Below are 25,057 nucleotides of genomic sequence, written 5' to 3' on the forward strand. Positions count from 1 at the left end.
AGCAGGCAATATTTACTAAATATGCAGGTTTAAAAATATATACTTGTGTATTGATTTTAAGAAAGGCGTTGATGTTAATGGTTAGGTACACATTGGTGCAACGACAGTGCTTTTTTCGTGAATGCGCTTGTTATATCACCCGTTTGGCGAAGAAGGCTATGATTCAATGATAAATTAACAGGCACCGCATCGATTATATACAACGCAGGACAAGCTAGATAAACGAGTAATATCATCAACCAGGTGTAGTTAACTAGTGATTATGTTAAGATGAATTGCTTTTTATAAGATACGTTTAATGCTAGCTAGCACCTTACGTTGGCTCCTTGCTGCACTCGCATAACAGGTAGTCAGCCTGCCACGCTGTCTCCTCGTGGAGTGCAATGTAATCGGCCATGATAGGTGTCCAAAAATGCCGATTACCGATTGTTATGAAAACTTTAAATCGGCTCTAATTAATCGGCCATTTCGATTAATCGGTCGACCTCTAGGAAGGACGCCTGTATCTTTGTAGTGACTTGGTGTATTGATACACCATGCAAAGTGTAATTGATAAATTCACCATGTTGAAACACAGAGTGCATTCAATTTATGTGAGTTTAGCACATTTTTACACATGAACTTATTTAGGCTTGCCATAGCAAAGGGGCTGAATACTAATTGACACAAGGCATTTCAGCTTTTCATTTTTAATTAATTTGTAAAAATGTCAAAAAACATAATTCCACTGACATTATGGGGTATTGTGTGTCGGCCAGTGACACAAAATCTCAATTTAATACATTTTAAATTAGGCTGTATCAACAAAATGTGGAGAAAGTAAAGCGGTGTGAATACTTTCTGAAGGCACTGTAAATGGTAATAACAGAGCAATGTTTTTGAAACAGCTGAAATGTATAAACATTCTCCTGAATTCCCTTTTATTTGAGATTGTTTTATTGAGGTTTTACCTGAAATTGCAGTAACAGCCTGTTACATTCTGAAATTGTAGCAGTAACTGTCATCTGGCGGCTGCACTGAGCCACGGAAAAAACTATGGAAGCCCATTCCCGCCGAAAATAAAATACATATAGATCATACATATAAGTTATGTTTTTTAATTTGAAGCATCGTGGCATCTTTTTTTTATGTCGATACTATCAAAACATTTTGACATATGTAAGTCAACAGTGAGATACGCAAGTCAAACTACATCAGTCAACATTTTGAGATAGTAGATCATACAAATACAATACGTTTTTTCATTTGTAACATTGTGCGGTGATTTCACAGGTCCCAGAGTGGTGGAGGGGAAATTGCTTTCCTGGGGCCAAGAGTTCCTGATCTGGTAGACTAACCTAACCTGGAAAAACTCTGGGTATGACATAGTAATAAATCAGCTGTAAAAAACAGTTATATATGGGCTATGATGCGACCAGATTTTTTCTAATCAGGTTATATGATAAAACAAAATAATAAACTCCTGGAAAAACTCCTGGCCATAAGGAGGATAAAATGCTGTCAGACAAATCATGAGGCGAATCAGTATAAACAACTATTTTTTTAATGGGGCGGCAGGTAGCCTTGTGATTATAGCGTTGGACTAGTAACCGAAAGGTTGCAAGATCGAATCCCCGAGCTGACAAGGTAAAAATCTGTCGTTCTACCCCTGAACAAGGCAGTTAACCCACTGTCCCTAGGCAGTCATTGAAAATAAGAATTTGTACTTAACTGACTTGCCTAGTTAAATAAAATGTAAAAATGTAAAAATAAAATATGCAATATATTTTATTAAACCAAACCAAAAGTGCTGGGGCAAATGCCAGATCGCCCACACGTTTGCAGGCAGCCTTGCTGTGCTGATCTCTGCAACATGAAGAGATGGAAATCGCCACAAGATGCTTCAAATGAAAAAACATAACTTATATGTATGATCTATATGCATTTTATTTTTGGCGGGAATGGGCTTCCATATAACAGCTCAACTCCTCAGTGAATTATACCCACGTTTTCAGTCGCAATTTGCTTTTACCACATGTAGCCTGATTTGCATGATATTGATAAGAATTAAGCATGGTTTACTATAATGTTGTAAGGTAGGCCTACTGTATTTTTATATTCGTATTAGCAGGATAATCGTTCATTTTTGATAGGCTAACGTTACTTGATGAAGACCTGTTGTTAGCTTTAACTAGCAGTAACGCTGTGCTTTTGTCGTGAAGATGAGAAATGAGAAAATAAACCCTTTAATTGTCTGCACATGCTTGTGAATTTTTGCATTATTCAAGAGTGTAATATGGTTTTGTTGCAATAATTAAGTGTATAATATGGTAGATAAATTAAGAGTTGTTTGCTTAACTTTAACTAGTAGCTAGCTAGCTAGTAAAATAGTTTGCAATGCTTAGCCACTTGGCAAGTACTTGGCAAGTACAGTACTTTTTAGCTGCCAAGCAAAAATGTCAACTGAACCCTCTCTCGGCTCGTTATATTCTAGTCGCTAATGGGAATTGAAACGTGTATGTAAATTGAAATTTACACCATGACAGCGCAATACACAAGGGGTGGAACAGTGGCAAAGGTACCCACAGGACAAATACAGTTAGAGCAGAGACAATTTGGCTTCGAACTCAAACACATTTTGAAATGCAACAATAAAAAAAACATTAAACTGAAGTAATAAATATTTCAATAAATAAAAACATACATTTAAACATTTATTCAGTGAGAATAATACCAAAGAAAAAGAGGGTGAGAGAAGAGCGGTAGAGAGAGGAAAAGAGGGGAGGGGATGGGGGGGGAGAGGGGCAGAATGTTTTCATTATGTTCACTATAAAGGTGAAGTCTGGGTTTTCAGCACCTCTAATAAACCAGTCATTATACAGGGACAACCAGACTGTGTGTGTGTGTGTGTGTGGCTGCTTTGGCAACAAAGGTTGATGACAGTCAATAACCTTTGGACTCTGGTGAGGAGAGGAAAGGGGGTAGAGCGGAAGGGACGACAGGAAAATCATTAAGCGAAAGAGAAGGAGAGGGAAAGAGAGATGGAGAGGGAAAGGAGTCAAAGTGATAAAGAAAAAGAGCAAGAGGGAATGAGGAGAGGAAGACAGAGACCATGAGAATGACAACAAGGGTAGGGAAAGAAATGACACAGAGAAGGAGATAGAAAATGACAGACAGAGAGAATGAAAAGAGAAAAAAACAGGGAGGGAGAGACAGATACAGAGCACAAGTAAGGATAAAGAGAGTGGGTACAGGAAATCAAATGTTATTTTTCACATGCGCCGAATACTACAGGTGTAGTAGACCTTACCGTGAAATGCTTACTTTACAATCCCTTAACCAACAATGCAGTTAAGAAAATAGAGTTAAGAAAATATTTACTAAATAAACTAAAGAAAGAGAGCGTGAGAAAGAGAGGGATGAGGAGGAGGAGGAGGAGGGGGAACAGAGGAGTGGTGAGAAGCAGAATACTTATGTCAATCCCAATGCTTCACTTCACGTCTGAGTTTGACCTACGACCTTTCTCTCTCTTTTTTCCCCCTCTGGCTCAATCACTCCTTCCGTCTCCATTCATCTCTCCCTCTCTCATGTTAACACTGTGTTTCACTAAGTGGTGTGACTCGCTTAGACAAACAGTGGCAGGTTTCTCCCATTTCCTCCCTCCCTTCCTCTACATTTCTCACCCCTCTGTGAGACTAATGGCTTGATTCAGTGTGTGGTGTAAACTCTTTAACTTCTTATGGCTGGGGGCAGTATTGAGTAGCTTGGATGAATAAGGTGCCCAGAGTAAACTGCCTGCTACTCAGGCCCGGAAGCTAAGATATGCATATTATTAGTAGATCTGGATAGAAAACACTCTGAAGTTTCTAAAACTGTTTGAATGATGTCTGTGAGTATAACAGAACTCATATGGCAGGCAAAAACCTGAGAAAGAAATCCAACCAGGAAGTGGGAAGTCTGAGGTTTGTAGGTTTGCCCTTTCAATATACAGTGTCTATGGGGTCATATTGCACTCCCTAAGGCTTCCACTAGATGTCAACAGTTTTTAGAACCTTGTTTGGTGCTTCTACTGTGAAGGATGAGGGAATGAGAGCTGATTGATCAGGGGTCTGGCAGAGTGCCACGAGCTCACTCAGGCGCGCCCCCGTGAGAGGTAGCTGCGTTCCTTCTCGTTTCTAAAGACATTTAGATGTCTTCTAAAGATGTTTCTCCGGTGGAAACATTATTGAAGATTTATGTTAAAAACATCCTAAAGATTGATTCTATACATCGTTTGACATGTTTCTACGAACTGTAATGAAACTTTTTGACTTTGTCTGGCCTGCGCATCATGAATTTGGATTTTTGAACTAAACGCGCAAACAAAAAGAAGGTATTTGGACATAAATTATGGACTTTATCGAACAAAACAAACATTTATTGTGGAACTGGGATTCCTGGGAGTGCATTCTGATGAAGATCATCAAAGGTAAGTGAATATTTATAATGCTATTTCTGACTTCTGTTGACTCCACAACATGGCGGGTACCTGTATAGCTTGTTTTTGTGTCTGATCGCCGTACTCAGATTATTGCATGGTGTGCTTTTTCCGTAAAGTTTTTATGAAATCTGACACAGCGGTTGCATTAAGGAGAAGTTTATCTAAAGTTCCATGTAAAACACTTGTATCTTTTATCAATGTTTATTATGAGTATTTCTGTAAATTGATGTGGCTCTCTGCAAAATCAGCGGATGTTTTGGAGGCAAAACATTACTGAACATAAAGCGCCAATGTAAACTAAGAGTTTTGGATATAAATATGAACTTTATCGAACAAAACATACATGTATTGTGTAACATGAAGTCCTATGAGTGTCATCTGATGAAGATCATCAAAGGTTAGTGATTAATTTTATCTCTATTTCTGCTTTTTGTAACTCCTCTCTTTGGCTGGAAAAATGGCTGTGTTTTTCTGTGACTAGGTACTGACCTAACATATTCAGATGGTGTGCTTTCGTCGTAAAGCCTTTTTGAAATCGAAAATGGTGTAAAATACTTGTATGTTTGATGAATTTTAATTATGAGATTTCTGTTGTTTGAATTTGGCGCCCTGCACTTTCACTGGCAAGTGCAATCCCATTAACGGGATCTCAGCCGTAAGAAGTTAACAAACTATTTTCTCCCTCCCTCCTTTCTAACTTATTCACTCATCATGTCATTCCCTCTGTCTCCCCCTTCATCTCTTTAATCATAAAGAACATTCAGAAGCCTATCTATCTATGATAGACATTTCACTTTCAGATCATTCACTAGAGCTGCATCCCAAATGCTACAATATTCCCATTACAGTGGATTACATTTGAACAAGGCCCATTTATGGAATATGGTAGTATTGCACGGTAGGGGTCTAAATGTTTAAACGAAAATGGGATTGTTAACGTTAAGAAAAATCCCGCCCAAAAATGATGACGCAGATGCAGTAAGTAAACAGCATAGTGGGTTAATTTCCGCAACATCTAAAAGCAAGGCTCAACTTTTCTGCTGTTTTGGTGCCCTGGCTACCACGATGTGATCACTGGAAGCGAACCTGTGCACACGTGCAGATACTGTGTGAGTGCGAAGTGCTGCATCTCACTCATCTCAATATCCTAGCCTATTCATTGATAACAGGCCCTGATTTACTGAAGTTGCGAGACAATGCAAGCCAAGAAATTGCGAGATACAGCATTCCATTGTGAGATACAGCTTTTGATTGCCGATAGATAAGCCTAGTGCACGCTTCTGACTGTCTCCCTGATGGCCGACCTGCCTATACTATTCTACTCCCCTCTCTCAGCTTTAGGCTAACTTTTCGTGCCAGCTTACAGCTGAATATAACATCAATTCACTGTCCGAGTACTTTGTTTGTTATAATATGCAAACCATAACGCAAAATAAGCTGATTTTAAAGCTGATTGCCACCAAAACATTATTAATTCACTTGAAAATTGGTCTCTCTCTCACGTCTCTCCTAAAGATAATCTATTGCATCAGCGAACTGATTGTGTGTGAGAATAGGGCTCCAACAGGTCACCACCCTTATCTCATGATTGTCATTACTGGTTATTGCTGGGCGATTAACCAAAATGTTGGTTATTTTCAGGGTTTTTTAAATGTCAGACATCCGTTAAATTATTTTAATTCCATTTTGTTCGTACTCAATGTCCACATTGCGCAATGTCTCTAGAGCAGTGGAGGCTCCAAGGAGGAGGATGGGGAGGACCATCCTCCTCAGGGAATTTCATAAAAATAGTGAAACATTTAAAAAAGTTATCATTTTTAGATAAAACTACAGTACCAGTCAAAAAATTGGACACACCTACTCATTCAAGGTTTTTCTTTATTTGTACTATTTTCTACATTTTAGAATAATAGTGAAGACATCAAAACTATGGAATAACACATATGGAATCATGTAGTAACCAACATTTTATATTTTATATTATTCAAAGTAGCCACCCTTTGCCTTGATGACAGCTTTGCATTCTCTAAACCAGCTTCATGAGTAATGCTTTTCCAACAGTCTTGAAGGAGTTCCCACATATGCTGAGCACTTGTTGGCTGCTTTTACTTCACTCTGCAGTCTAACTCATCCCAATCCTTCTCAATTGGGTTGAGGTTGGGTGATTGAGGTCCATCACGCTCCTTCTTGGTCAAAAAGCACTTGCACAGCCTAGAGGTGTGTTTTGGGTCATTGTCCTGTTGAAAAACAAATGATAGTCCCACTAAACACAAACCAGATGGGATGGCGTATCACTGCAGAATGCTGTGGTAGCCATGCTGGTTAAGTGTGCCTTGAATTCTAAATAAATCACTGACAGTCTCACGAGCAAAGCACCCCCACACCATCACACCTCCTCCATGCGTCACGGTGGGAACCACACATGCAGAGATCATCCGTTCACCTACTCTGCGTCTCACAAAGACACAGTGGTTGGAACCAAAAATCTTAAAATTTGGACTCATCAGAGCAAAGGACAGATTTCCACTGTAACACTTGCTCGTGTTGCTGTAACACTTGCTCGCCGAAAAGAGATGGCCGCCTCGCTTCGCGTTCCTTGGAAAATATGCAGTATTTTGTTTTTTTATGTGTTATTTCTTACATCGGTACCCCAGGTAATCTTAGGTTTCATTACATACAGTCGGGAGGAACTACTGAATATACGATTAACGTCAACTCATCATCGTTCCTACCAGGAATATGACTTTCCCGAAACGGATCCAGTGTCTTGCCTTCCACCCAATACAATGGATCTGATCCCAGCCGGCGACCCTGTGCGACGCCGTAAAAGGGGCAAACGAGGCGGTCTCCTGGTCAGGCTTCGGAGACGGGCACATCGCGCTCCACTCCCTAGCATACTACTCGCCAATGTCCAGTCTCTTGACAATAAGGTTGATGAAATCCGAGCACGGGTAGCATTCCAGAGAGACATCAGGGATTGCAACGTGCTCTGCTTCACGGAAACATGGCTAACTCAAGAGACGCTAACGGAGTCGGTGCAGCCAGCTGGTTTCTTCATGCATCGCGCCGACAGAAACAAACATCTTTCTGGTAAGAAGAGGGGCGGGGGGGTATGCCTTATGATTAACGAGACGTGGTGTGATCATCATAACAACACACAGGAACTCAAGTCATTCTGTTCACCTGATCTAGAACTCCTCACAATCAAATGTCGACCGCATTATCTACCAAGGGAATTCTCTTCAATCATAATCACAGCCGTATATATTCCCCCCCAAGCAGACACATCGATGGCCCTGAACGAACTTTATCTGACTCTTTGTAAACTGGAAACCACACACCCTGAGGCTGCATTCATCGTAGCTGGGGATTTTAACAAGGCTAATCTAAAAACAAAACTCCCTAAATTCTATCAGCATATCGATTGTGCTACCAGGGCTGGAAAAACCCTAGATCATTGTTATACTAATTTCCGCGACGCATATAAGGCCCTCCCCCGCCCCCCTTTCGGAAAAGCTGACCACGACTCCATTTTGTTGATTCCAGCCTACAAACAGAAACTAAAACAACAAGCTCCCGCGCTCAGGTCTGTTCAACGCTGGTCCGACCAATCTGATTCCACGCTTCAAGACTGCTTCGATCACGCGGATTGGAATATGTTCCGCATTGCGTCCAACAACAATATTGACGAATATGCTGATTCGGTGAGCGAGTTCATTAGGAAGTGCATTGACGATGTCGTACCCACAGCAACGATTAAAACATTCCCAAACCAGAAACCGTGGATTGACGGCAGCATTCGCGTGAAACTGAAAGCGCGAACCACTGCTTTTAACCAGGGCAAGGTGACCGGAAGCATGACCGAATACAAACAGTGTAGCTATTCTCTCCGCAAGGCAATCAAACAGGCTAAGTCCCAGTACAGAGACAAAATCGAGTCGCAATTCAACAGCTCAGACACAAGAGGTATGTGGCAGGGTCTACAGTCAATCACGGATTACAAAAAGAAAACCAGCCCCGTCGCGGACCAGGATGTCTTGCTCCCAGACAGGCTAAACAACTTTTTTGCCCGCTTTGAGGACAATACAGTGCCACTGACACGGCCCCCTACCAAAACCTGCGGGCTCTCCTTCACTGCAGCCGAGGTGAGTAAAACATTTAAACGTGTTAACCCTCGCAAGGCTGCAGGCCCAGACGGCATTCCCAGCCGCGTCCTCAGAGCATGCGCAGACCAGCTGGCTGGTGTGTTTACGGACATATTCAATCAATCCTTATCCCAGTCTGCTGTTCCCACATGCTTCAAGAGGGCCACCATTGTTCCTGTTCCCAAGAAAGCTAAGGTAACTGAGCTAAACGACTACCGCCCCGTAGCACTCACTTCCGTCATCATGAAGTGCTTTGAGAGACTAGTCAAGGACCATATCACCTCCACCCTACCGGACACCCTAGACCCACTCCAATTTGCTTACCGACCCAATAGGTCCACAGACGACGCAATCGCAACCACACTGCACACTGCCCTAACCCATCTGGACAAGAGGAATACCCATGTGAGAATGCTGTTCATCGATTACAGCTCAGCATTTAACACCATAGTACCCTCCAAACTCGTCATCAAGCTCGAGACCCTGGGTCTCGACCCCGCCCTGTGCAACTGGGTCCTGGACTTCCTGACGGGCCGCCCCCAGGTGGTGAGGGTAGGTAACAACATCTCCACCCCGCTGATCCTCAACACTGGGGCCCCACAAGGGTGCGTTCTGAGCCCTCTCCTGTACTCCCTGTTCACCCACGACTGCGTGGCCATGCACGCCTCCAACTCAATCATCAAGTTTGCGGATGACACTACAGTGGTAGGCTTGATTACCAACAACGACGAGACGGCCTACAGGGAGGAGGTGAGGGCCCTCGGAGTGTGGTGTCAGGAAAATAACCTCACACTCAACGTCAACAAAACAAAGGAGATGATTGTGGACTTCAGGAAACAGCAGAGGGAGCACCCCCCTATCCACATCGACGGGTCAGTAGTGGAGAAGGTGGAAAGTTTTAAGTTCCTCGGTGTACACATCACGGACAAACTGAATTGGTCCACCCACACAGACAGCGTCGTGAAGAAGGCGCAGCAGCGCCTCTTCAACCTCAGGAGGCTGAAGAAATTCGGCTTGTCACCAAAAGCACTCACAAACTTCTACAGATGCACAATCGAGAGCATCCTGTCGGGCTGTATCACCGCCTGGTACGGCAACTGCTCCGCCCACAACCGTAAGGCTCTCCAGAGGGTAGTGAGGTCTGCAGAACGCATCACCGGGGGCAAACTACCTGCCCTCCAGGACACCTACACCACCCGATGTCACAGGAAGGCCATAAAGATCATCAAGGACAACAACCACCCAAGCCACTGCCTGTTCACCCCGCTATCATCCAGAAGGCGAGGTCAGTACAGGTGCATCAAAGCAGGGACCGAGAGACTGAAAAACAGCTTCTATCTCAAGGCCATCAGACTGTTAAACAGCCACCACTAACATTTAGCGGCCGCTGCCAACATACTGACTCAACTCCAGCCACTTTAAAAATGGGAATTGATGGAAATTATGTAAAAATGTACCACTAGCCACTTTAAACAATGCCACTTAATATAATGTTTACATACCCTACATTACCCATCTCATATGTATATACTGTACTCTATATCATCTACTGCATCTTGCCATCTTTATGTAATACATGTACCACTAGCCACTTTAAACTATGCCACTTTATGTTTACATACCCTACAGTACTCATCTCATATGTATATACCGTACTCTATACCATCTACTGCATCTTGCCTATGCCGTTCTGTACCACCACTTATTCATATATCTTTATGTACATATTCTTTATCCCTTTACACTTGTGTGTGTATAAGGTAGTAGTTGTGGAATTGTTAGGTTAGATTACTTGTTGGTTATTACTGCATTGTCGGAACTAGAAGCACAAGCATTTCGCTACACTCGCATTAACATCTGCTAACCATGTGTATGTGACTAATAAAATTTGATTTGATTTGATTTGATTTGTTTCTTGGCCCAAGCAAGTCTCTTTTTCTTATTGGTGTCCTTTAGTGGTTTCTTTGCAGAAATTTGACCATGAAGACCAGATTCACGCAGTCTCCTCTGAACAGTTGATGTTGAGACGTGTCTGTTACTTGAACTCTGTGAAGCATTTATTTGGGCTGCAATCTGAGGTGCAGTTAACTCTAATGAACTTGGCCTCTGCAGCAGAGGTAACTCTGGGTCGACCTTTCCTGTGGCGGTCCTCATGAGAGCCAGTTTCATCATAGCGCTTGATGTTTTTTGAGACTGCACTTTAAGACACTTTCAAAGTTCTTGAAATGTTCCAGATGACTGACCATGTCTTAAAGTAATGATGGACTGACATTTCTCTTTGCTTATTTTGAGCTGTTCTTCCCATAATATGGACTAATATGGTATTTTACCAAATAGGGGTTGTGTACAGAAGATAGATGTATTGTGACAAGATAGGGCTGATTGGCTCAAACGCATTAAGGAAAGAAATTCCACAAATTAACTTTTAACAAGGCACACCTGTTAATTGAAATGCATACCTCATGAAGCTGGTTGAGAGAATGCCAAAAGGGTGCAAAGCCATCATCAAGGCAAAGGGTGGCTACTTTGAAGAATCTAAAATATAAACATTTTTGGTTACTACATGATTCCATATGTGTTATTTCATAGTTTTGATGTCTTCACTATTATTTTACAATGTAGAAAATAGTCAAAAGAAAGAAAAATCCTGGGATTTGACTGGTACTGTAAATAAAAAATCTTGCATATCTTAATTTATTTCCACAATTAACTAATATGTGTAACAATGTAAGCAGTTCATACAAAGGATTGTTACCTATAACCAGGATTGGCATTACAACAATTACATTTTTGGCAAGCGATTATTATTTTGGCAAGCAATTCTTGTGATTTCTCCTATATTGTCCCTAACATCATTACCCCATAGCAACAGATGTGGGATTCATACACACTCCCCACCCTTCCCCCACAAACAACCACAAGCTCAGATGTTCAACAGTTGTTTCCGAGCCCAACTCAAGAGAAGAATTGATGTGCGAATGCATATACAGTTGTAGATGTTTGAGAAGGCATGCAAAATTGAGCAAGAATGGGGAGATTTGATTAACCAATGTCAAGTCCTAGCTGATGAAGCTCAGATACAACCCCTTCCCCTGAAACACACACATGCTGGTCTCCCGCTGTGACCATTTTCCCAAGCATCTCTGTGCAGTCAGACCATCTGATCATTTTGTGCCACCAGGGCCACAATAATTTGCCCCCTCTCTGATTGTCAGTGTGACCGACTCCCCATGGGTTACTGCAGCTAGTTTTGCCAGCACTGCCACTACCTAGGTGGGGGCACAGCACTGGAATTCCAACCGTCTATATACAAGGTCGTCAAGGTTCTCATTAGCAGCATTGAGAAATTCCTTGTATATTATGCTCAACCATTTGGGGGCTTTGACTTTGTTGGACCAACCCTGCCAGACAGGCTCAGACTCTTGAGGGGGCAGTACTGCTTTTATCTTTCTGTCTTGGCTGCGTGTAGCCTCACCAGGATCTTGACCTGACTGTGGTTCGGCGTCGCAAGCAACTTCATTGGGCTAATGCTCACCTCCGATGGCCACTGGCATGCTGGCAAAGTGTGTTCTTCACAGATTAATCCCGGTTTCAACTGTACCGGCCAGATGGCAGAGTTTGGCGTTGTGTGGGTGAGCAGTTTGCTGATGACAACATTGGTGGCAGTGGGGTTATGGTATGGGCAGGCATAAGCTACGGAAAACAGACTCAATTACATTTTTCCGATGTCAATTTGAATGCACAGAGATACCGTGACGAGATCCTGAGGCCCATTGTTGTGCCATTAATCTGACGCCATCACCTCATGTTTCAGCATGATAATGCACGGCCCCATGTTGCAATGATCTGTATACAATTCCAGGATTTTGAAAATGTCCCAGTTTTTACATGGCCTGCATACTCACTAGACATGTCACCCATTCAGCATGTTTGGGATGCTCTGGATTGACGTGTACAACAGCGCGTTCCAGTTCCTGCCAATATCCATCAACTTCGCACAGACGTTGAAGAGGAGTGGAACAACATTCCACAGGCCTGATCAACTCTATGCGAAGGCGATGTGTCGGGCCGCATGAGGCAAATGGTGGTCACACTAGATACTGACTGGTTTTCTGATTCATGCCACAATTTTTTTTAAGGTATCTGTGACCAACATATGCATATCTATATTCCCAGTCATGTGAAATCCATAGATTAGGAACTAGTTTATTCATTTTAATTGACTGGTTTCCTTATAAGAACTGTAATTCAGTAAAATCTTTGAAATAGCTGCATTTATATGTTTTTTTCAATGTAGTTAGATTGGTAAAAACAAAGTCAAATTGGCTGTATGATTGCATAATTGATTCATTAATGCACACATAGCTGTCTCTGAAAAATGTTGACATAAAACATTTCAAATGTAATGATATTGAACTCAAAAGATGACCAAGGATTGAACAGAGCAGTAGCTGAGTTTATCTGTCTGGATCAAGTGCCATTCTGTGACTTGGCTAATATGCCTTATTTTTTTGCTATGGTATCGTGATGGTATCGAGTATCGTGACGGTAAGGTTTGGTTTCGAAGTAACAATTCTGGTATCGTAACACTAGAATATGGTACCATCACGTTCGCATTCTAGGGAGGTTCTTGAGTCCGGAGTACACTATACTGTACTGTTCAGGATCTGTGTGTGTGTGTGTGTGTGTGTGTGTGTGTGTGTGTGTGTGTGTGTGTGTGTGTGTGTGTGTGTGTGTGTGTGTGTGTGTGTGTGTGTGTGTGTGTGTGTGTGTGTGTGTGTGTGTGTGTGTGTGTGTGTGTGTGTGACAGAGAGAGACAAGGGTTCAGGGTTGAACTCACAGAGTTATTTGTTGCAACAGTATGTAGAGGTTCTCTCTCTCTCTCTGTTACACAGAATCATTTTTACTGAATTCAACTGTGATTTATCTAAATTGAGGAGCAGAATGGATAGGATTGAGGAAGAGGGGAAGGAGGGAGAGATGGAAGAAGGGTGGGAGGGAAGGAGGGAGAGAGAGAAGGAGGGAAAGAGAGGGAAGGGGGTGTAGGAAGGGTGGGAGGGAGGAAGGGGGATGGAGGAGAAGGTAGGGAGGGCTGGGAAAGTAGTTTTGGCTCCAGAGAGCACAACAAGCTGAGACAGGAAGTAATTCAGAGTGAAACACACACCACACACACATTGACTCACTGTAGGTGGAGAAATGTGCTGCATGTCTTTCTACAGTGTGTGTGTGTGTGCGTGTGGGGGGGCCTGGTATTAACTTGAGACTAGATTCTCGGCTCTTTCCCATTTTCTCAAATCAGATGTCCTTATTTGGGGTCTGAACAACGTGAAATGTTGCTCTCTCACATTCCCTCTCTTTCCTCTCCCACACTCCTCCTCTTTCTCTGACACTTTTTTCTCTCTTTCCTTCTCCTACAAGTTAGTCTCCTCATATCAGTTCTGTTTCTCTCTGCAGAGGGAGAGCGAATGAGGAAGGGATATAGGAGGCGAAAGAGGGAGCGGAGAGAGAGAGATGTGCACATTGTTTGTCCCTTGCAGTTCGCAAAGTTAATCACAGGCCTAACAACTTCCTGGGAATTCCCTCAGAGAAAGGAGGAAGAGAGAAAGAGGAGGAAGAGAGGAGAGAGAGAGAGATAGAGGAAGAGAGTGAAATAGATAAATTAAAGAGAGCGAGAGGAGAGAAAGCAAGAAAGATCGATGAAGTGAGACTGAGGAGGAAGAAAGAAACAGAGAGAGAGAAGAAAAAGAGTGGGAGAGTGAGAGAAGGAATGTAAATGCCATCCAACACCGCTATACCAGGTGGTGTCAGAGGAAGGCCCTAAGAATTGCCAAAGACTCCAGCCAGCCTAGTCATAGACTGTTCTCTACAGCAAGTGGTACCGGTGCGCCAAGTCTAGTTCCAAAAGGCTTCTTAACAGCTTCTAACCCCAAGCCATAAGACTGATGAACAAACAATGAAATGGCCACACGGACTATTTAAATTGACCTCCCCCCTTTGTTTTTACTCTGCTGTTACTCACTGTTTATTATCTATGCATAGTCATTTTACCCCTACCTACATGTACAAATTAACTTGACTAACCTGTACCGGTACCCCCTGTATATAGCCTCGTTATTTTATTGTGTTACTTTTTGTTTTATTTTTTACTTTAGTTTATTTAGTAAATATTTTCTTAACTCTATTTCTTGAACTGCATTGTTGGTTAAGGGCTTGTAAAGTAAGCATTTCACGGTAAGGTCTACTACACCTGTAGTATTCGGCGCATGTGACAAATACATTTTTATTTTATTTGTAGTCTATTACTTCTTTCTGTCTGTTTGCAATATTTTTTCCTATTGACACCATTAAAGCAGTAAAATGCTTCAGGCGCCCTCTAAAATACTGACAATGAAACGTAATATATCTCTCTCACACACACAGTCCACGGTTGCCAGGCAAGGAGTGGTGAAAATACATGGAAGAGAGAGTAGGGCCAATCCAGATCTTTGAATTTCCCGTAAAACATATTTGGGTTGTCTTGCTTTATTAAAATACCAAAAATATTGTTTCCAGATTAACAACCGTCTACCTGAAACAGGAAATACTACAATAGTCCTAAAATGTCTTAAATAGAGTTAGTGACATACAAATGTGGGTGTTTCAGCCTAGGCTACATGTCGACATGGTTTGAAGAGTAGGCCTATGGAATGTTCATTCACAAACTTAATTCACAAACTTAATTCACAAATTATAATTCACCATGTGTCATTCCATTGACTCCCACTGTCTATCGAAATCCCTTGGTGAAAGCAGTGACAAAATGGTGCTAGAACAGAACAGAGAGAGTAGGACAAAAGCGGGAAAGAAAAAGGGCTTTGGTGGATAGTCGGGTTGTCTAAAAAAAACCTGAGTGGTGGAAAAACTTGCTTGACAAGAATTCAAAGGAGAGCAGAGCTAGGCCGGTCTATTGCAGGATAGGTATATGTATGCAGGACAGTCCAATGTGTACATCCCAAATGGCAACCTATTCCCTATATAGTGCACTACTTTTGACCAGAGCCAATGGGGATAGGTCAAAAGTATAGGGCAGGGGTCCACAACTTGCGGTCTGTGGGTGATTTTATTTGGCCCCTCGAGATATGTGTGACCATATATAAATGTAAGCAAGGTTTGAAATGATTGTTTTAGGCAAATATTATATCTGTCTGGGCGGTCTACAAATTACTTGTAATTATGTTCCAGTCTCCTGACCCTCCGCTCAACAACAAAAAATTGTCCTGCAGCTAAATCTAGTTGATCCCTGGTATAAGGAATAGGGTGACATGTAGCCTAGCCTATCCCAGTCCTGTAGGGACATACCTACCTACAGCCTCTGGACTGCAGTGTCTAGAATAGTAAACTCTAAAGTCCACAAAGTAAGGATTTATCAATAAAATCAACTATGCTACTATTATTTTATAATGAATGCAACTTGAACACTTGTGGTGGGGGGAAAACGTGAAGAAATGTAGGCTATAACTCTCTCTCTCTCACTCACTCACAAACAAACAAACAAACACGTTTAGAGCCACTAGGATATATAACTACTAACCTCATCCCATTTGATAAACTTGCTCCCCCGTTTTAGTATGTCGTGAACCGACACCGGTTTGAGCTGCAGAGCGTGGACTCCTGGCTTCGCCCCGGCCATAGCTCCGGGTCAAAGCCGTGTGGCAACGCCTAAACTCCGGCTGCGGTGACCTGCCCTCGTCGGTGCCCCTTGGTCCTTGGGGCTAAATCCTTTTCCGGGGTGAGCTGTGACTTGCAACGCTGGAAGTTGCTGTATGAATTAGAAAATACGATAACTTGATTCCTAATAGCCTACGTTTGCGTATTCAACTATCCTAAAATTGTTTTAAACGTCACAAGTTGAGAAGAGTCGAGTAGCTACGTTTAATATAGGTCATTATATAGTTTGTTCATGTCTCGTTTAATCGCGTTGTATGGCTGGATAGATCCTTTCCTTAATTTCTTCCTTCCTTCCATCCGCCTATTATTGTATCCCTCTCTTGCTTTCCTCGAACTTTCTCTTGTTCACACTCGTTCCCCCCGGATTCTTATCTTCTCTTTCTTCCTTCATGTTTTCTATAAAGGGGGAGAGCAGAGGACAGACAGAGCGAGAGGAGGAAGGAGGGAGTGAGTGAGTGAGTAAGTAAGTAAGTAAGTAAGTAAGAAAGATAGATAGATAGGGAAAAACGGACGGGGAGTGCTCTCTCTCTCTCTCTATCTTTTCTCCATTTCAGTCAGACATTCGACGCGAGGCATGTTCTGTGCGTTGGAGACTAGAAGTGTGACAAGAATGTTGGAGTTTGTAACGCTCTCAAACTGCCAGCTAACCCACATTTTTGTTGTTGGGCAAAGTAATTTTCTCATGCATGCAGCCTCCTACAACACCTGTAAAGAATGTCAGCTATGTGCTGTAGTAGGTAGGTTCAGTCTATACAGAACAGAGAAGTGTGTGTGTGTGTGTGTGTGCGCGCTTCTGAAACCTCACACACTTTCAGTCAAACAGCAAAAGAAAATCAGAAAACAATTCAATAGAAATAAAAGACGTGCATAGCTTCCTTTGTTAAATTATCCTGTTTGGTTTAGTTTTAAAGGGTTACAGCTTGACTTGTAATGTGTGTTTGTGTGTGTGTTGGCATTTGTACGATCTGGTATAAAAGGGAAAATCCACTCAAAAACTATATTTTGGTATTTTTTGAATTAGTCCGCTGTTGATACAGTCCCAAAAATATTTTCCATTTCAGCAGTCAGGTCTTCAAGATATTGGACCTTATTGGATATTGTCACTGGCCACATCATCATGTTGATTTATTTTGCTGATGAGTTTCCCCTTAAAGGGACATTTCACCTGTCACGACTTCCGCCAAAGTTGGTTCCTCTCCTTGTTCGGGTGGCGTTCGGCGTTGCCGGTCTTCTAGCCATCATCGATCCACTTTTCATTTTCCATTTGTTTTGTCTTATCTTCCCACACACCTGGTTTCAATTCCATTATTACATATTGTGTATTTCACCCTCTGTTCCCCCCCATGTCCTTGTCCGGAATTGCTTATTGTAAGTGCTTGTGCACGTATTTCTGGTGTGCGACGGGTTTTGTACCCATTGTATTGATTGTTCTGTTTACAATGATTTTATTTATTAAACTGCGCCGTTGTAACACAGTTTTGCTCTCCTGCGCCTGACTTCTCTGCCGCCAGTACGCACCCCTTACATCACCCTGGCTCTGCCACAGCATAATATCATTACTACATTGATCACAAATATAAACGCAATGTGCAACAATTTCAAAGGTTTTACTGAGTTAGTTCATATAAGGAAATCAGTAAATTGAAATAAATTCATTAAGCCCTAATCTATGGATTTCACATGACTGGGAATACAGATTTTTTAAATATTTTAATTTTATTTAACCAGGTAGGCTAGTTGAGAACAAGTTCTCATTTGCAACTGCGACCTGGCCAAGATAAAGCAAAGCAGTTCGACTCATACAACAACACAGAGTTACACATGGAATAAACAAACATAGTCAATAATACAGTAGGAAAAAAAGTCTATATACAGTATGTGCAAATGAGGTAGGATAAGGGAAGTAATTACAATATAGCAATTAAACACTGGAATGGTAGATGTGCAGATGATGAATGTGCAAGTAGAGATACTGGGGTGCAAAGGAGCAAGATAAATAAATACATACAGTATGGGGATGAGGTAGTTGGATGGGCTATGTGCAGGTGCAGTGATCTGTGAGCTGCTCTGACAGCTGGTGCTTAAAGCTAGTGAGGGAGATATGAGTCTCCAGTTTCAGTGATTTTTGCAGTTCGTTCCAGTCATTGGCAGTAGCGAACTGGAAGGAAAGGTGGCCAAAGGAAGAATTGGCTTTGGGGGTGACCAGTGAGATATACCTGTGGAGCGCGTGCTACGGTGGGTGCTGCTATGGTGACCAGTGAGCTGAGATAAGGCGGGGCTTTACCTAGCAAATACTTGTAGATGACCTGGAGCCAGTGGATTTGGCAACGAGTATGAAGCGAGGGCCAGCCAACGAGAGCGTACAGGTCGCAGTGGTGGGTAGTATATGGGGCTTTGGTGACAAAACGGATGGCACTGTGATAGACTGCATCCAATTTGTTGAGTAGAGTGTTGGAGGCCATTTTGTAAATGACATCGCCGAAGTCAAGGATCGGTAGGATGGTCAGTTTTACGAGGGTATGTTTGGCAGCATGAGTGAAGGATGCTTTGTTGCGAAATAGGAAGATGATTCTAGATTTAATTTTGGATTGGAGATGCTTAATGTGAGTCTGGAAGGAGAGTTTACAGTCTAACCAGACACCTAGGTATTTGTAGTTGTCCACCTAGGTATTTGTAGTTGTCCACATATTCTAAGTCAGAACCGTCCAGAGTAGTGATGCTGGACGGGCGGGCAAGTGCGGGCAGCGATTGGTTGAAGAGCATGCATTTAGTTTTACTTGCATTTAAGAGCAGTTGGAGGCCACGGAATGAGAGTTGTATGACATTGAAGCTCGCCAGGAGGTTAGTTAACACAGTGTCCAAAGAAGGGCCAGAGGTATACAGAATGGTGTCGTCTGCGTAGAGGTGGATCAGAGAATCACCAACAGCAAGAGCGACATCATTGATGTATACAGAGAAGAGAGTCGGCCCGAGAATTGAACCCTGTGACACCCCCATAGAGACTGCCAGAGGTCCGGACAACAGGCCCTCCAATTTGACACACTGAACTCTATCCGAGAAGTAGTTGGTGAACCAGGCGAGGCAATCATTTGAGAAACCAAGGCTGTTGAGTCTGCCGATAAGAATGTGGTGATTGACAGTCGAAAGCCTTGGCCAGGTCGATGAATACGGCTGCACAGTAATGTCTCCTACCAATGGCGGTTATGATATCGTTTAGGACCTTGAGCGTGGCTGAGGTGCACCCATGACCAGCTCTGAAACCAGATTGCATAGCGGAGAAGGTACGGTGGGATTCGAAATGGTCAGTAATCTGTTTGTTAACTTGGCTTTCGAAGACCTTAGAAAGGCAGGGTAGGATAGATATATTTCTGTAGCAGTTTGGGTCTAGAGTGTCTCCCTCTTTGAAGAGGGGGATGACCGCGGCAGCTTTCCAATCTTTGGGAATCTCAGACGATATGAAAGACAGGTTGAACAGGCTAGTAATAGGGGTTGCAACAATTTTGGCAGATCATTTTGCAGCTCTTTCAGAACATCAGCTATCTGGATTTGGGTGAAGGAGAAATGGGGGAGGCATGGGCGAGTTGCTGTGGGGGGTGGAAGGCTGTTGATCGGGGTAGGGTTAGCCAGGTGGAAAGCATGGCCAGCTGTAGAAAAATGTTTATTGATATTCTCAATTATAGTGGATTTATCGGTGGTGACAGTATTTCCTAGCCTCAGTGCAGTGGGCAGCTGGGAGAAGGTGCTCTTATTCTCCATGGAATTTACAGTGTCCCAGAACCTTTTTGTGTTTGTGCTACAGGATGCACATTTCTGCTTGAAAAAGCTAAATATGCATCTGTTGATCACAGATACCTTAAAAAATGTAGGTGCGTGGATCAGAAAACCAGTCAGTATCTGGTGTGACCACCATTTGCCACATGCTGCACGACACATCTCGTTTGTATAGAGTTGATCAGGCTGTTGATTGTGGCCTGTGGAATGTTACCCCACTCCTCTTCAATGTCTGTGCAAAGTTGCTGGATAATGGCGGGAACTGAAACACGCTGTCGTACACATCGAGCCAGAACATCCCAAACATGCTCAATGGGTGGCATGTCTGGTGACTATGCAGACCTTGGAAGAACTGGGACATTTTCAGCTTCCAGGAATTGCATACAGATCCTTGCAACATGGGGCCATGCATTATCATGCTGAAACATGAGGTGATGGCGGCAGATGAATGGCATGTCAATGGGCCTCAGGCTCTCGTCACGGTATCTCTGTGCATTCAAATTGCCACTGATAAAATGCAATTTTTTTCATGTTTGTAGCTTATGCCTGTCCATACCATAACCTCACCGCCACCATGGGGCACTCTGTTCACAACGTTTGACATCAGCAAACTGCTTGCCCACACAATGCCATACACATCCTGTGCCATCTGCCCAGTACAGTTGAAACAGGGATTAATCTGTGAAGAGCACCCTTCTCCAGTGTGCCAGTGGCCATCGAAGGTGAGCATTTGCCCACTGAAGTCGGTTACGACACCGAACTGCAGTCAGGTCAAGACCTTAGTGAGGACGAAGAGCATGCAGATGAGATTCCCAGAGACGGTCTCTGACAGTTTGTGCAGACATTCTTCAATTGTGCAAACCCACAGTTTCATCAGCTGTCCGGGTGGCTGGTCTCAGACGATCCTGCAGGTGAAGAAGCCAGATGTGGAGTTCCTGGGCTGGCATGGTTACACGTTATCTGTGGTCGTGAGGTTGTTTGGACATACTGCCAAATTCTCTAAAACGACATTGGAGGCAGTTTATTTTAGAGAAATGAACATAAAATTATCTGGTAACAGCTCTAGTGGACATTCCTGCAGTCAGCATGCCAATTGCATGCTCCCTCAAAACTTGAAACTCTGTGTCATTTTAGAGTGGCCTTTTATTGTTCCCAACACAAGGGCACCTGTGTAATAATCATGCTGTTTATTCAGCTTAATGATATGCCACACCTGTCATGTGGATGGATTATCTTGGCAAGTGAGAAATGCTCACTAACAGGGATGTAAACAAATTTGTGCACAAAATTTGTGAGAAATAAGCTTTTTGTGTGATTTTTTATTTCAGCACATGAAACATGGGACCAACACTTTACATGTAGCTTTTATATTTTTGTTCATTGTCGATATTTCTGTATTTCATGTTCAATAAATTAGCCAAAAAATAAATACATTTTTTAAAGTTTGTCATTATGGTGTATTGTGTGTAGATGGGTGAGAATCAAAATACATGTAATCAATTTTGAATTCAGGCTGCAACACAACAAATGTGGAATAAGTCAAGGGGTATGAAAACTTTCTGAAGGCACTGTAGCTAGCTAGTTGTTGGTATAGTGCAGGGATAGTTCTAGCTAGCACTAGTAACATTATTCTTTGAAGCCATCCCATGCGCATCATCTGTATCTGTTTTACATTACAATGACATAAAAAGTATTTGTACTGTATAGCTAGCTATCTGTCTCATGTCGTACAGGTCATCTGCATGAAGAAGATTTAATTATGTTGTATTGTCAAGTGGACTGAATTCTCATAAAAATAATGTTGTGCGTTTATTTCAGATCTAATAAGCACATTTCTGCCTTAGTCTCCCGTAAAGTAAGCCGTCTGGCTCTAGAGATTACCTGTGCTAGCCACACCCCCGTTGCCCCAGACAGCTTTCCCATAGCACATCAAGGCAAGAGGTCGCATCTTTGTCTTGGACTACAACTGATGGATAGAGCCCATGAGAGCTACCATTGATGGGCTCCAGGCCAAACACCACAGGGAGAAAGACAACTTGAAACAGGTGGATGGGGACATCCAGCTCTGCCATCATCTCTACCACCAGCTGCAGCTAAACTAATTTACTGATGTTTATTGGACCAATGAGTATGGTTACATGCACACAATAATGCAATTGTGGATTGTCAGATTAATATAGTAGTTTGATTAAAATACATGTGCTTTGCAAGAATAATTTCCCTACTAATCCTGTTTACATGGACACATCTGAAATCAGGCTACTTGATAGCACTCTGATAAAAGCAGAGAATCTGCAATCGAAATTAACGTTCTACCACAGCGAGCATGTTATTTCTGGGAAGCCTATTTGATTCTGAATTTGGACATATAAAGTTTATATGTGAAATCTCCTTGTTGTTCCGAACTCAATTCCCTAGTGCTAAAGAGGTAAGCTCGCTTGTCTGGTGCTATGACATGTGCAGATCAAATACACTGATTAAGGTGTTTAGGGTACTAGGGGGTAATTAGCCCCCTGGGGTAACTGCCCCCTGTAATTCACATTAAGACCCCAAGATGACACCAGATTATTTCCCCAACACTTTCCCTGGCTGCCACTGCTCTCGTTGATTTAAAAAGAAGAAGGAAAAAAAAGTTGTAGATATATTCCAATTAAGTTAGATCTCTAGTTGTTTTTTAAAATATACAAGTAGGACTTGTTTAGAGAGAAAAATAGCAATATGTTGGAGTGGGTTGGGGCAATTCTGTTTCTTTCTGTCATTTAGACAATGACTAGTCCAGTTAGCGCTAGTTTATGCTAACTTGCTAGCTAGCAACTAGCAGTAAATGCTAGCCAGCTAGCTAGTTAGCATAAGCAGCTAGAAGTGCTAACTAGCAACCTTACTACCAGATATTCTGAGGTAAAATACATTAAAAAGATAACGTAACATAATTGCAGTTGTAAGTGTTTCCACTAGTGACTGATAGCGTTACAGTTAATGTTACTTAACGGCCTTTTAGCTATTTTACACAGCATTTTATGTTATATTACTAGATAGCTAGCTAAGTTGTTAAGAGAGTGTCACGCCCTGACCTTAGAGATCCTTTTTATGTCTCTATTTTGGTTTGGTCAGGGTGTGAGTTGGGGTGGGTATTCTATGTTCTATTATTTGTATGTTTCTATGTTTTGGCCGGGTAGGGTTCTCAATCAGGGACAGCTGTCTATCATTATCTCTGATTGAGAACCATACTTAGGTAGCCCTTTTTCCCATCTGTCTTTGTGGGAAGTTGACTTTGTTTATGGCACTTAGCCTTTAGCCTCACGGTTTGTTTTGTTGGCATAATTTTTTATAATAAAAGAAAATGTACGCTCACCACGCTGCACCTTGGTCCACTTCCTTCAACAGCCGTGACAGAGAGAGCTTTTCAATTGGCATCTCTCCCCCTGTTTTCAGTCACAGGTGGGGACTGGAATAGGTGTGAGCAGTGCAGGAGGTGGGCTCATGAGTTATGCTCCAATATTACTGAGGATAGCTGTATTTGTGACCTATGTACAAATTCTAATCATGCCATAATCTTCTACTGGGGTAACTGGCAGTTACCCCAGTACTTAAAAAAACAATGCCCCTTTTCTAAAAACAACATTTCATAAAATAACTTTTTTTTAAAGTGTAAACTGTAGCCATTTATTTCCCTTTATAGTTTATTCATCTAAGAACGACCTTCCTCCACATACCAATTGTTTTACAAACACAATTAGACATTGTTCTTAGGGATGGGGCTAGTTACCCCCTAGTACCCTACATGTCCTGATCATTGTAAAGATTGCCCAGGTGTTTTAATCAGCATATGCTTACTTCGATTTTGACCTTACGCCGATTAAGATAAGCAGAGTAAGGTGTTTACATGACTATTGCATAATCTGCGTACTGCCATAATCAGTTTAATATCGAATTATTCGTGTGAATGTAGTCATAGTGTATATACACTGCTCAAAAAAATAAAGGGAACACTTAAACAACACAATGTAACTCCAAGTCAATCACACTTCTGTGAAATCAAACTGTCCACTTAGGAAGCAACACTGATTGACAATAAATTTCACATGCTGTTGTGCAAATGGAATAGACAAAAGGTGGAAATTATAGGCAATTAGCAAGACACCACCAAAAAAGGAGTGATTCTGCAGGTGGTGACCACAGACCACTTCTCAGTTCCTATGCTTCCTGGCTGATGTTTTGGTCACTTTTGAATGCTGGCGGTGCTCTCACTCTAGTGGTAGCATGAGACGGAGTCTACAACCCACACAAGTGGCTCAGGTAGTGCAGTTCATCCAGGATGGCACATCAATGCGAGCTGTGGCAAAAAGGTTTGCTGTGTCTGTCAGCGTAGTGTCCAGAGCATGGAGGCGCTACCAGGAGACAGGCCAGTACATCAGGAGACGTGGAGGAGGCCGTAGGAGGGCAACAACCCAGCAGCAGGACCGCTACCTCCGCCTTTGAGCAGGAGGAGCACTGCAAAATGACCTGACCAAAATGTTTGTCCTTTTTTTGTATTTGGTGGTGAGCTAACATAAATATACGTGGTGTTTTCGCTGTAAAACAGTTTAAAAATCGGACATGTTGGCTGGATTCACAAGATGTTTATCTTTCATATGCTGTATTGGACTTGTTAATGTGTGAAAGTTAAATATTTCTAAAAAATATATTTTGAATTTCGCGCCCTGCACTTGAAGTGGCTGTTGTCATATTGTGCCCGGTTTCGGGCTTGCAGCCCAAAGAAGTTTTAAGTTGCACCCCCTTTTGCCCCCAGAACAGCCTCAATTCGTTGGGGCATGGACTCTACAAGGTGCCGAAAGCGTTCCAAAGGGATGCTGGCCCATGTTGAGTCCAATGCTTCCCACAGTTGTGTCAAGTTGGCTGGATGTCCTTTGGGTGGTGGGCCATTCTTGATACACACGGGAAACTGTTGAGTGTGAAAAACACAGCAGCATTGTAG

The 25,057-nt window shown here is 42.4% G+C and overlaps 1 protein-coding gene across 3 annotated transcripts in view; it reads right to left on the bottom strand.

Annotated features, from left to right (window-relative positions):
- Window positions 1-17,007, bottom strand: part of LOC139534262 (1-phosphatidylinositol 4,5-bisphosphate phosphodiesterase beta-3-like) — a 111,740-nt gene extending 94,733 nt beyond the window's left edge. Inside the window, exon 1 of one of the 3 annotated variants that reach the window (XM_071333273.1) lies at window positions 16,175-17,007. In XM_071333273.1, coding sequence (XP_071189374.1) covers window positions 16,175-16,273 — 99 coding nt within the window. In that variant the 5' untranslated portion in view covers window positions 16,274-17,007. The remainder of the gene's footprint in view (window positions 1-16,174) is intronic. The other 2 variants (XM_071333272.1, XM_071333274.1) reach the window with 2 other exon arrangements.
- Window positions 17,008-25,057: the final 8,050 nt, after the last annotated feature.

The sequence above is a fragment of the Salvelinus alpinus genome, chromosome 11, assembly GCF_045679555.1.
Source record: "Salvelinus alpinus chromosome 11, SLU_Salpinus.1, whole genome shotgun sequence".
In the NCBI taxonomy this organism is placed as follows: domain Eukaryota; kingdom Metazoa; phylum Chordata; class Actinopteri; order Salmoniformes; family Salmonidae; genus Salvelinus; species Salvelinus alpinus.